Source organism: Nelumbo nucifera, chromosome 2 (assembly GCF_055504915.1).
Source record: "Nelumbo nucifera cultivar China Antique chromosome 2, China Antique-T2T, whole genome shotgun sequence".
NCBI classification, from domain to species: Eukaryota; Viridiplantae; Streptophyta; class Magnoliopsida; order Proteales; family Nelumbonaceae; genus Nelumbo; species Nelumbo nucifera.
The window spans coordinates 101254874-101268167 of NC_142650.1; the positions used below are offsets into that span (position 1 = coordinate 101254874).

Here is a 13294-nt window from a genome sequence, read left to right on the forward strand (position 1 = left end):
TCATCCAACCCTTCAGAAAATTCAGCCACCACTGCATTTGCTCACTCAGGTATAAGGGCTTTTGCTAACCATGCAGTCACCTCAAGTAATCCTAAGACCCCTTGGATCATAGACTCAGGTGCTTCTGATCACATGACCAACCTTTCCACTTTGTTTGTTTCATATGATTTGCTTCCTGGTCGTGACAAAATCACCTTAGCCAATGGCTTTCTTGCCTCTATTTCTGGCAAGGGAACTATCAAGGCTATGGACTCCTTACTCCTATCTTCCACCCTTCATGTACTTAGATTAAATACCAATTTGTTATCTGTAAATAGCTTAACCAAGTCATTGAATTGTTGTGTAACCTTTTTTCCCTCTCACTGTGTTTTTCAGGATCTGAAGTCTCGAAAGGTGATTGGGAGTGGCCATGAAGCGAATGGAATATACTTGCTTGACACTCCTGGACAATGCCTTGATCATCCTAAGAATGTTGCCTTTCGATCTACCTTGTCAGAGTCTGTTAGTCGAATCATGTTGAGTCATTATCGTTTGGGTCATTTGCCTTTTTCTGCTTTAAGTCATCTATTTCCTGAGTTGTTTAAGGGAGTCAGTGTGTCTAGTCTTAATTGTGAGTCTTGTCAGTTATCAAAGCATTGTAGAAACAATTACCCTTTGAGCAATAAAAGATCATCTTTTCCATTTAATATTGTGCACTCTGATGTGTGGGGGCCTTACCACTTATCTTTTATGGGGGGCTACAGATATTTCATCCTGTTTATTGATGATTTTTCTAGATTCACTTGGATATACCTAATGAAATCTCGTGAATAAGTTCCAAGACTTGTGAGGCAATTTCATGAATTTGTTTTAACTTGTTTGATACCAGAATTAAGATTTTCAGATCTAACAATGCAAAAGAGTATTTTGAGAAGAGTTTATCCTTGTATCTCTCTAACATGGGAATTATTCATCAAAGTTCCTGTGTTAGAACCCCTGAGCAGAATGGAGTTGCTGAAAGAAAAACTAGGCATATTGTGTTAGACAGTTTTGTATGCCCTTAGCTCCAATCAGTTTGATGTACTTATGACATTTATTGTAAATAATAAAGTGCATATTTGATTCATGTGGTATGTTTCTATGTAATACCCTTAAACTGGACACTAATGAGACTCGTGTTAGTTTAGAACGTTCACAACCGTTGGATAAGTCCGGGGAGATTCATCCTGCCAAGGCTAACACTGATGTACCGCCAAGTCGGTCGGGGTGGCCTGTCTCTGCCACCAGAGTGAGACCCGAGGTACATGCAGTGTAGGATTAATTGAATCTTTGAACCGGACTATATTTCTAGCATTGCCCTAGACTTTGGAGATTGATGGGCAAAACTGTAAAGTTACACCTGACCCCTAGACTCGATTATGATACTTCACTAGGTGTCGGACTGGGCTGTCTTTGATATGCCAATCAGTGAGATCCTTAGCAGGGTCAAAACCTGGGTATGTTAGGATCTGAATGGGTGATCATAGTGACAGGATCAGCCCCTTTGTCGGACAAAGGTAATGATCGGGGATGCATTCTCTCTGATGGAAACCAAGACTGCCGGTAGCCGATTTCAATTGTTGAGATTTGTTTTGCAAAATATATTTTATATGAGATATAAAAGTATATACATTATGGTTTCCAAAGGTTTGCAAAAGGTTTTAATTCCCGGGATCCATGTAAGCAGAGAGTGCAGCATTGTTCCTTGCAGCCGAGGGAGAGGTCCTCTCTTGTCGGGCAGTGTTTGATCATTATGGGCTGAGAGGTTAAGTGTAAGACCATTGAGGGTAATACCTGAGGGGCTAATCTTGCATCTACCCACAATCCCTAGGTGTTACAAGGTGGCTTGGCCCAGGGACCACTTAGGGTAAGTGTTGGGCCCATAGAGCCCATGTGATGGGTTTCAGGGGGTGCACTGTCCATAACAATGTATTCGGCCAGGCCTTGTAACAAAGGCTAGGCTGAACCCATGTGGCTGATGTGTAGATCAATGTTTGGGTCCCACGCCATACAAGGAAGCCCAACTGGGTAGCAGTTTGGAAGTCTAAGTGAGCACATAACCTTATTGGGCCTAAAGCCCATTTCAAACTGGGCTGATTTGATCAGTTAAATAAGGGGTGAATTCTGATATTAGATTAGCAGATAGGATTGGGTCATAACCCTATCCACTCAGAGAGTCCAGATCTGAATGTGATTCAGATCTGAAAACCTCCTAATAGGATTAGGAGGAGGCTGATCTAATCTGCAGATAAGATAAGGGTTTACCCTCATCACTTAGAGGGAATTCTAATCCAAATATGATTTGGATCAACAACTCCTAATGGGATTAGGAGTTGATCCTTTTAAGGTTATAAAAGGAGGAGGGGGTGGCAGCCTTTTCACAACAAAAACAACACTTCACATCCTGTCTTCAGAGCTGAAATCACAGAAGAGAGAATTCAGCACCACTACACTAAATCTCTCTTGTCACCTCCTTCCTGCTGCCGCCATATCTGCCAGTTCGATCTCCTGTTCTCAGTGGGAGTGATCAAGATCAGATCTTGATATCAGTTCTTTGTGGAAGGACTGATTGGAAGTAGTGCTCACGTGCCATCCAGCTGATTCTTGCGAAGGATCTGGTTCTTGTGAAGAACGTTGTTGATTCTGCTCCATCCTACACTGCATCATCTTCAGTGGGAGCAGTTTTTGATTCCTTCCTTGGGCGTGAACACCTCCATTGGGAGATATTATTTCTCCGTATCAGGTATATCCCTCTCTTATTGTTTTTGTTCAGATCTAATTCGGTTCTTGGTTCAAAATTGATCCTTGAAACATATGATTTTTCTAAATTAGGGAATACGATTCCCAATAGGATGGAGAGAAATTTTTTAAATTCGCCCATTCTATTCCGCAAGATTCGGGCATCCATACGATGGATCTCTCATTCCTTCATATTGTTGAAGTTGCAAGAAGCCTTTTGTTTGCCTCACATGTTCCCACAAGATTTTGGGGTGATGTTCTCACTGCTACCTATCTCATAAACCGTAAGCCATCCAGGGTTCTAGGGTTTAAATCCCCCTTAAGTCTTCTTCATCCAGACAATGATCTCTTCCCGATTCCTCTCCGTGTGTTTGGCTGCACCTGTTATGTTCACATTCCAAGTGCCTAGAGACATAAGTTTGAACCAAATGCCCACAAATGCATCTTCCTTGGTTATTCCCCCACACAAAAGGGTTACTATTGTTTTGATCCAAAGATTGGCACTCGATATGTCTCAATGGATGTTACCTTTGATGAACTTTCTCCTTTTTATGGGTCCTCTCAGGAAGGACATTGTCAACAGGGGAAGAGTTTGTCACAAGTGTTTGCTCTTCCTCTCCCTGTTTCAGTTGAGTCTCTTGATGAGCCTGTGTCCTCACCAAATGAATCAAGGGAGGACTAGTCACTTCATTCTTCTTGTCCTAGTACTCCTATCTCTTTACCTCCTCGTCCTACCCACAATCCCAAGGTGTATCAAAGGCAAAGGTCCAGGAATGAGCAGGTTGTTTCCCTTACAGCAGATGAGCCTCATACACTTCCAATCACAGATGAGACAACAGGTGTTGTTTTAACCTCTTTGGAACCATCTTTCCCGGATCTTGATGTTCCTATTGCTGTTAGGAAAGGAAAACGGAAGTGCACTGCACATTGCATTTCCAAACACCTTTCTTATGATCTACTTTCTCCTTCATACTTTGCCTATCTCTCTTCAGTTGCTTCTAACCCTATTCCTAGGTCTGTGTCAGAAGCTCTTGAGATTCCAGAATGGAGAGATGCCATGAAATCTGAAATGGATGCCCTACACAAAAATGATACTTGGGAAGTGGTGGATCTGCCTAAAGGAAAGGATCTGGTTGGTTGCAAGTGGGTCTTTACCATTAAATACCGATCTAATGACTATTGAGAGGTATAAGGCCAGACTGGTTGCCAAAGGCTACACACAGACGTATGGGATTGATTACCTGGAGACCTTTGCTCCTGTTGCTAAGATGACATCTGTGAGGGTTCTCTTATCTCTGGCAGTTCACTTTGATTGGCCCCTTTATCAGTTTGATGTAAAGAATGCGTTTCTGAATGGTGACTTACATGAGGAGGTCTATATGCCTCTCCCTCCAAGAATGTATGGAAGTGATATGCAAGGAAAGGTATGCAAATTGAAGAAATCTCTTTATGGCCTCAAACAGTCTCCTAGAGCATGGTTTGAGAAATTTAGAACAGCACTTGTTAAATTTGGCTATACTCAGACATAGTCAGATCATACTCTTTTTGTGAAGAGAAGTGAATCTCTGGCAGTATATCTCATTGTGTATGTTGATGACATTGTTGTGACTAGTAATGATGCCTCAGGAATTCGTGTTCTTAAGTTTTTCCTTCGTACAGAATTTGAGATTAAGGATCTGGGGGAGTTGAGATACTTCCTTGGCATAGAGGTTGCTAAATCCAAGGATGGGATTCTTATCTCCCAAAGGAAATATGTCCTTGACTTGCTCTCTGAAACTGGGAAGATGAGTGCTAGACCAGCTGCAACTCCTATTGATATGAGTCACAAACTTTCTGCTTCAGATGGGACATTGTTGGAAGACAAAGGGGTCTTTCAGAGACTTCTTGGGAAGCTCCTGTACCTGTGCATGACTTGACCAGATATTGCATATGTTGTCAGTTGTAGCCAGTACATGCATGCCCCTCGAGATACTCATATGGCAGTTGTAGAATGAGTTTTGTGTTATTTGAAAAGCTCTCCAGGAAAAGGGATTCTGTTTACCAAGCATGGACATCTGAAACTTGAAGCCTATACTAATGCTGACTGGGCTGGAAATATTGATAACAGAAGACCTACTTTAGGGTATTGCAGTCTGGTGGCTGGTAATGTTGTCTCTTGGAGGAGCAAGAAACAATCAGATGTGGCTAAGGTCATTGATGGAAGAACTCGGGATTGATTATGACAAGTCGATGATGTTGTACTGTGATAATCAGGCTGCCATCAACATTGCCCACAACCCCGTACAACATGATAGAACTAAACATATTGAGGTTGATAGACACTTTATTCGAGAAAGAGTCTCTTCGGGTGAAGTGTGTCTTGCATTCATTACTTCTGAAGGACAATTGGCAGATTTCCTCACCAAGGGTATTCCCAAGGCAAGGCTTCAGCATGACACTAACAAGCTGGGCATGATTAACATCTATGCTCAGCTTGAAGGGGAGTGTAGAGAAGATGGGCTGAATGGCCCATAGGCTGTTACTCTATGTTATCTTTATGTTCTTCTCTATAATGGGCCTTATTTTGGGCCCATACTCTTCTATGCTATTTTTTTTTAATTTCTTGTCCAACCAAGGACCTCTCTTGTAATTACTCAAAGATTAACTTAATAAAAGTGTATTAGAGTGTTAGAGGGAGGTTTAGTTCAAACCTCTCATTCTCTAACCTTCCTTGCCGCAGCTCTCTCTCTCTCTCTCATTCTCTAATCTTCTCTTGTTTGTTTTTCTGATTTCTTGCACAATCCCATACTTCTAGGGCTGTTTTTCAACTTGTAGTAAGGAGTAGTGCTGAAGCTAAATAAAAGGCCATGGCACACACCACATGTAAATTAGTATAGCTGAAAAATCTTTTGCAAGAAGTTGGATTCTCAATGAGAAAACCTATGAGATTGTATTGTGACAACCAAGTTGTGCAATCCACATCTCATCTAATCCAGTTTTCCATGAAAGGACAAAACACATAGAGGTTGATTGCCATTTTGTGAGGGAGAAAGTCCTTACTGAAGAGATAAGCACAAAGAACGTGAGTTCAGGTGATCAATGGGCAGACTTGTTCACGAAAGGTTTGAGTTCAGGGAGAGTGAACTATATATGTAACAAACTGGGATCATATGACATATATTCTCAAGCTTGAGGGGGAGTGTTAGAGTTGGTCGAGTAAGGGTAACTTAGTCTTTTCATTATAGTTTAAGTAGTATAGTGATGTGGCAATTTTGTTTTATTTTTTTTATTTCTCTTGTCCCATACTTAAGTAGGGGTATATTTGACTTTGTACCCTTATTTTAATATAATAGAGATTATGGTTGACTAGGAGGGGTTTTTAGACTCTCTAGTTCAATATCTTTCTTCTTCTCCTTTTTGTTCTTCTTCTTTCTCTTTCTCTTTCTCTTTCTCTTTCTCTTTCTCTTTGAACAGGACTTATCTAAACCACTAAAACAATAAACTGAGAACAAGAAAATAAGACAATTAAGAAAGTGAAGTTGGGAATCTAACCAATAGCTTCAACTAATCGTAGAACCATCTGCCCTGTGTGAACCCCTTTGAGACAGCATGTCCAATAAACCTTATATGCATCAACAATGTAAACACAACCCTGAATAACACAAAGATCAATACGTATGAATATGAAAAAATATATCCCAAACTGGACATGTACAAGTAGCATTAGACATCACACTCGATAATCACTCCTAAGGTTAATACAAAAAACACTACAACCGAAACAGTAAACAAAAAAGGAAAAACACTACTCGTACCCTCTCCACTCTAAAGACAAAATCACCCAGAAAGATTGCTCAGTATTTGGATCAACAAAGAACTAGTTATTATTTTTTCATTCACCTAAGCTTATAGGGAAGTGTGAATCAAAGTATTTACAAGTTAGCCACTAGTAATTCTATAAGGTGATACAGTTTCCCATCATATGTTTTCTATTTGATAAAACCAGTACAATCTTTATTAAGCCCTTAAGTCTGAACCCATGCCTTTGGTGAGTTCAAAAAGTGCGGCTGCCATAGGCATGGTCCAATGTTGTTCTCTCATGCAGGTCCACATTACAAAATTTTCAAATTAAAAGCTCCGAAAACCAAAATGGGATGAGAACAAACAATTTGAAATCATAAAACATGCAGAATTAATGTATTATGAGAAGATTACGTGCAAAGAGTTTATATTTTTGCCTCATAAGAATATTGAGGATCAAACTGTGCACTACACCACAAAAGATAGAGGAGATGTTGGTGAAAAACTTATCTACATGACACGCCAGTGCATAACTCATTTATTGTATATCCAGTTTTAAAAGCCATTAGGGATCTTGCCTAAGGCCATTACCCAATGTTGGTCCCACAGCTCTCTGGAGATTTGGAAGGGGTAGACTGGATACAGTCCTAGCCTTTGGCTTTTTCTCGCAGAAAGTAGCTTTCCACAGACTCGAATCTGTGTTGCCATGCTTGCCAAACCAAGATTTTACCATTACACCAAGTAATGGCCACTCACTATGGATCCTGTCAATGCTGATGTTCCTCTAGTTTAATGCCAAATCAAGCTTGAGTAACTGATGAAAAATCAAGTCCATGCTTTATCAATCAAAACAAGATAAAAAAAAGAACGTTTTTGGATTTCTATCACAATGCAGAAAAAGGTTAATATTGCAAAAAGAAGTACATTGAGAAAGCACAACAAGGACCCAGCCAATGAACCTCCAACAGCCAAAAGTGCCAAGAAGCGGAAGTCAAAAATTACCTGCTCAATAAAAAGACAAAAAGGGTTAAATCAGATTAGAATATGATCATGGTCTTACTTTTTAAGTGGACTTTCAATGAAGAATAAATTTTGCAAAGTCATTCTTTACTCAGATGTTGTGCTGACTACCTCAATCAACAAAAAATGTTAAACAACGAAGCTGGCACATTAGTCTATTCTGATGGTAAACCCAAACATCAAATAACCCGTGTAGGCAGAGCTCACCTTAAATATCTTTCTAATCACTCATTGAAGATCCAAATAATCACTTTTTCCATGAAAAGATGAAAATCGTAAAACAAACAAATCTCTCTAGCAAATACATGATATAGATATATAATATAGACTTTATGGTATTGGTACCTCTGGATAAACCAGAATTGGCCATTTTATTTTCTAAGGTCCTTCTTGGGCATTTAGGAAACAGTCCATCTCAATAAATAGAGGATTACTTAATAAGGGTTGGGTTCCTTTATTCTACAGTTATGACCATATATGGCCAAGTTCATATACAATTTAAAGGTAAAACCTGAATAGTAACTATTCAGAAGAATTTCAAGGTCCATGACAAAAGAATTTCAATATCCTCTGCTTAATTGCACAGCAGAAGTGATGACAAGACCAATTTACACAGAGTGGAATACGAGAGCAAGATGAAAAATTAATTATAAAGGATTGAAGACAGATGACTAGACTGTAATATAATGTTGCTAAAAGAAGATAGTTACTGTATTAGAGAGATGCAGATAAAAGAAAGATGAGAAGAAAAGATCAAAATTTATTAGAGAAGAGGTAGAAGAAGTGCCAAGTTACAACCAGAAATCGCCATACTTTTATTCACCAAATCATCACTTACCAATTCTAATTACAAGAATTGTGTATATAGATTCAACATAAGGGATCATATCACCCTCTACAGGGTGACTAAAACTCAATAAACTAACTAGAATTGAATCCTGCTTGCATTAAAGATAACGTAAACCCACTAGAAAAATTCAGATACAGAATAACTCCCAGAAAAATCCCGAATATCCCTTACTAATTGTGCCAAAGCTAATAGAGACAAAAATAAATCCAATATTAACCAAAAAACTTTAGAACAACCCATATCCTGTCACAGACTCACATTCTATCAGTAAAATAGCCACAACTTTCCAGATTAACAGATTCACATTGGACATAGAACCTTGGTCACCTTGTATAAGTAACCAATATTCTATCTAATTACATCAAAATACATGAAACAGACAAGTCTTGTCCCATGAAAAAATAATCTAAAAGAGAATTGACATGATCAAAATTTCAATTTTTCAAAACCCTGAAAACTCTCTAGTAAAATTCTTTCAACTATTTTGATCCTTTACTATTCCTAAGATGATTAATGCCCAAACAAAACAGTGTTGTACAAAGACCAAAGCTAGAAAAGAAAGGGATATGGAACCTCAGAAGCAATTCATGGAAAATGGTAATTCGTTCAAAACAGCCTGATCTCTACAAATCCCCATTCACAGATATGTATAATAGATGGAAAACTCTACTTCACATCTAGATATTCATACTTTCAGTGTATTTTTTAAGACCGTTAAAGGGACTCATATAAGTTAACAACTACCACCTACCCACATATTCATTCAAAACAACCTGACTTCTACAAATCCCCAGCCACAGATATGTATAGTAGATGGAATATTCTCCTTCCTTTCACTCCTAGGTATTCATACTTCCATGTATTTCTAAGACCAATAAAGGGGCACACATAAGTTAACAATTACCAACTACCCACATAACACTTTTCTTCTAGACTAAGAAAATCTGGCTCCATATTTTCTTGAACCCTTCAGAGGTGGATAGTAAGATTTGGAATATTGCTTCATCCGGTTCATTTTCTTACGCTTCATTCTTCTCGGCCCTGACCCAACCCTCAAACAGTTCTATGTTGCTCTTTCCGGTCAAGGAGGTTTTGAACAAGCCTATCCCTCTAAGGTAAGTGGTTTTTATTGGGAAGTCCTATTGGAAAGAATCAACATTTGTGATGACAAAATTGGTGCCTTTCCCCAAATTGGTGTGTCCTTTGTAAAGCTAATGGTGAGACTTTCTACCACTTATTAATTTCCTGCCCTTTTCTTTCAGTAGAAATCACTAATTGCAGATTTAGTTGAATTCCTTGTGAAGGGAAAGAAGAAGAAGATGAAGATTTCAGCAGTAGAGAATAAAAGAGGAGAAGAAAAGAGTAGGAAATCAACCAGGATTCTTAGATTAACCCTAACCGCCAACCCCTCATTATAATTTATACTTAACTTAAAGGATGAGATATTACAAGAATACCCTTAGTAGGGCGGCTACTAAAGTAGCTGAACAATCACAACTTAAAAACATAAACTAATGGGCCTAAAGCCCAACAACTTCCTAACTAAATAACTTAAAATAAGAATAAAACAACTAGGCCCAACTCAACACTCCCCCTCAAGCTGGGAGTAAATGTCACACATTCCCAACTTGCGTAGATCATGCTCCATCTTGTTCTTTGCAACACCTTTTGTGAGAACATCAGCGAGCTGCAGATCAGAAGCAATGTATGGAAGACAAACTTCTCCAGAAATCACTCTTTCTTTGATAAAATGTCTATCCACTTCAATGTGCTTAGTTCGGTCATGCTGGACTGGGTTATGGGCAATGTTAATTGCTGCCTGGTATCACGGTACAACATCATAGGTTATTCTTCCTGTACACCAATTTCTTCTAATAGGGAACGAATCCAGAGAAGTTTTGAAACTCCATGTGCCATGGCCCTTATTCAGCTTCAGCACTTAATCTTGCCACCATTGTTTGTTTCTTACTCTTCCATGAGACAAGGTTACCCCCAACAAGGGTGCACACTCCTGAAGTTGATCTCCTGTCATCAAGGCATCCTGCCCAATCTGCATCTGTGTAAGCCTCTAGTTTCAACTATCCATGATCAGTAAACAATATGCCTCTACCCGAGTGTCCTTTCAGATAAGCAAGAATCATGTCAACTGCCTCCCAATGCTAGACTCGTGGAGCATGCATGTATTAACTTACCACACTTACTGCATAGAAAATGTCCGATCTTGTCATACACAAGTATAGCAGTTGACCCACAAGTCTCTGATATCTCCCAATGTTCTTTACTGGCTCACCTTCTGATGCATTGATTCTATGGTTCTGATCAATAAAGGTACTAATTGCCTTCGTTCCAAGCTTCCCTGTTTCTTGAAGAAGATCCAAGACATACTTCCTTTGAGAGATAAAAATTCCATGTTTTGATCTTGCAACTTCAATGCCTAAGAAGTATCTCAGTTCTCTAAGATCCTTAAATTCAAATTCTTTATGTAGATTCCTTTTCAGACAATCAATCTCACTTAAGGCATTCCCCGTGACAGCAATATCATCCACATAAACAATTAGGACTGACACCGAAGATCCCCTTCGCTTCACAAACAAGGTATGATTGGATTGAGTCTGATTGTAGCCAAAAGAAATCAAGGCCTTTCTGCATCTATCAAACCATGCTCTAGAAGATTGTTTCAAGCCATAAAGTGACTTCTTAAGCCTGCATACATTTCCCTTTTCAGCATCACTGTAGAAACCAGCAGGAAGATCCATATACACTTCCTCTTGCAGATCCCCATTTAGGAAAGCATTCTTCATATCAAGTTGAAACAAGGGCCAAGAGTATGTGGCAGCAAGAGAAAGAAGTATCCAAACAGAGGTCATCTTTGCAACTGGTGCAAAGGTCTCTAAGTAATCAATGCCATAGGTCTGTGTATACCCTTTTGCAACAAGTCTGGCCTTGTACCTTTCTATACTTCCATCTGCCTTATATTTTACTGTGTAAACCCATCTGCATCCAACTATCTCCTTGCCCTCTGGTAGATCCACAATGTCCCATGTCTGATTCTTAATCAAAGCTTTCATCTCTTCCTACATAGTTGTCTTCCACTCAGGTTTGGGGAGAGCCTCACTAACACCCTTGGGTATAGACACAGAGTCAAGAAAGGAAAGAAAAGCACAGTAGGAAGGAGAAAGTCCACTGTAGGATAAGTACTGTGAAATACAATGAGCAGTACACTTTCTCTTTCCTTTTCTGAGAGCAATAGGAAGATCGAGGTTATCTGTAACAGGATTAGTAGAATCAATGAGAACTGAAACAATAGCGGGATCAAGAGGAATACCCGAATCCATGTCAACTGAATCTAGAGTCACCAAGGAACCAACAGGAAGTGATGTGAGTTATGTTGTAGTCGAATCAACCTCCCTGTGAAGTCCTGTCGTGAATAATGCTGAGAAGCAAGATGCAAAGGAGGTGGTAAGGTAGGTGACACAAGAGGGTCAAGCACAGGAGTAGACATAGGGACTGGAACTGGGAGAGGAATAGACTGCTGAATCACTTCCCTAAAACACTCCCCCTGAGAAGGATTCCTTGAGAAGAAGTATGTGGATTCAAAAAAGGTAACATCCATGGTAACATACCGGCTCCCAGAGACTGAATCATAGCAGTAGTACCCTTTCTAATTTTCTACATATCCAAGGAAGACACACTTCTTTGCCTTGGGATCAAGCTTCGAGCGGTGAGAACCAAGGAAATGTGCAAAGCAGACACACCCAAACACCCTGAGAGGAATATGAAACATCTCCCCCTCAGGAAAAAGGAGACTGAATGAGGTGCTGAATCCAAGCATACGAGAGGGCACCCTATTAATCAGATATACTGTTGTGAGAACTACATCACCCCAAAACCGAACTGGAACTGTAGATGTGATCAGCATGCTTCTTGCAATCTCAACAATATGTTTGTTCTTCCTTTCTACAACTCCATTCGGCTGTGGATTGTAGGGACAACTGCTCTGATGGACAACACTATATTCTAACAGATATGAGGCAAGGTGTTTTTCAAAATATTCCCTGGCATTATCTAATCTGAACACCTTTATTCTTGTTCCAAACTGTGTTAGCACCATCTGATGAAATTGCCTCACCAAGGATGGTATTTCATTGCGGGATCTCATCAGGTAAATCCAAGAGTATCGTGAGAAATCATCCACAAATAAGAGAAAATATCAATAGCCTCCCACAAAAGGAACATGGTAAGGTCCCCACACATCAGAATGAATAACATCAAAAGAATAACACCTTTTATTACTAGGTTTAAATGAATGTCTACAATGCTTTCCAAGTTGACAACCTTTTTACACTCCAAACATGACAAACTAACAGACTCAAAAAGTTTTGAAAACAAAAAACTCAAAGCAGAAAAAGGTAAATGGCCCAAATGATTATGCATAATTTGACCCACAGACCCTGACTCACCATCCCTGCTGACATGATGAGTCTGATGAGGAGGAAGCACATCCAGGAGGTAGATTCCATTCACTTCACGACCACTCCCAATCGTCCTCTTTGAATCCAAATTTTGCAAAATACAATGACCGGGAAAAAAATTACTGAGCAATTCAGGTTCTTAATCAAACTACTAACAGATAACAAATTAGTGCTCAATCTGGGAACATGAAAGACAGAGGGAAGGGAAATAGAATCACTAATCTTGACAGATCCCTTCCCAACAATGAGAACATGGGATCCATCAACTGTGGAGACCCTATCTCTGCTAGAACAGAGCTGGTAAGAGGAAAAAATAATAAAGTTATGGGTCATGTGCTCTGAGGCTCCAGAATCTATAATCCAAGGAGGTCCCTCCTTACCTAAAGTAGAAACATAATTTGTAGTGACATGTGAA

The 13294-nt window shown here is 39.5% G+C and overlaps 1 protein-coding gene across 3 annotated transcripts in view; it reads right to left on the reverse strand.

Annotated features, from left to right (window-relative positions):
- The window catches only part of LOC104585917 (uncharacterized), a 74974-nt gene that overhangs the window by 54682 nt on the left and 6998 nt on the right, over positions 1-13294 (reverse strand). For 2 of the 3 annotated variants that reach the window (XR_016082555.1, XM_088898259.1), the window contains exons 2-3: positions 7462-7539; positions 6289-6388 (exon numbers count right to left, since the gene is read on the reverse strand). Coding sequence is in view for 2 of the 3 variants with exons in the window: in XM_088898259.1 (XP_088754385.1) it covers positions 6289-6388; positions 7462-7539 (178 nt within the window). In the remaining variant the exon portion in view is untranslated. The remainder of the gene's footprint in view (positions 1-6288; positions 6389-7461; positions 7540-13294) is intronic. The other variant, XM_088898260.1, reaches the window with a different exon arrangement.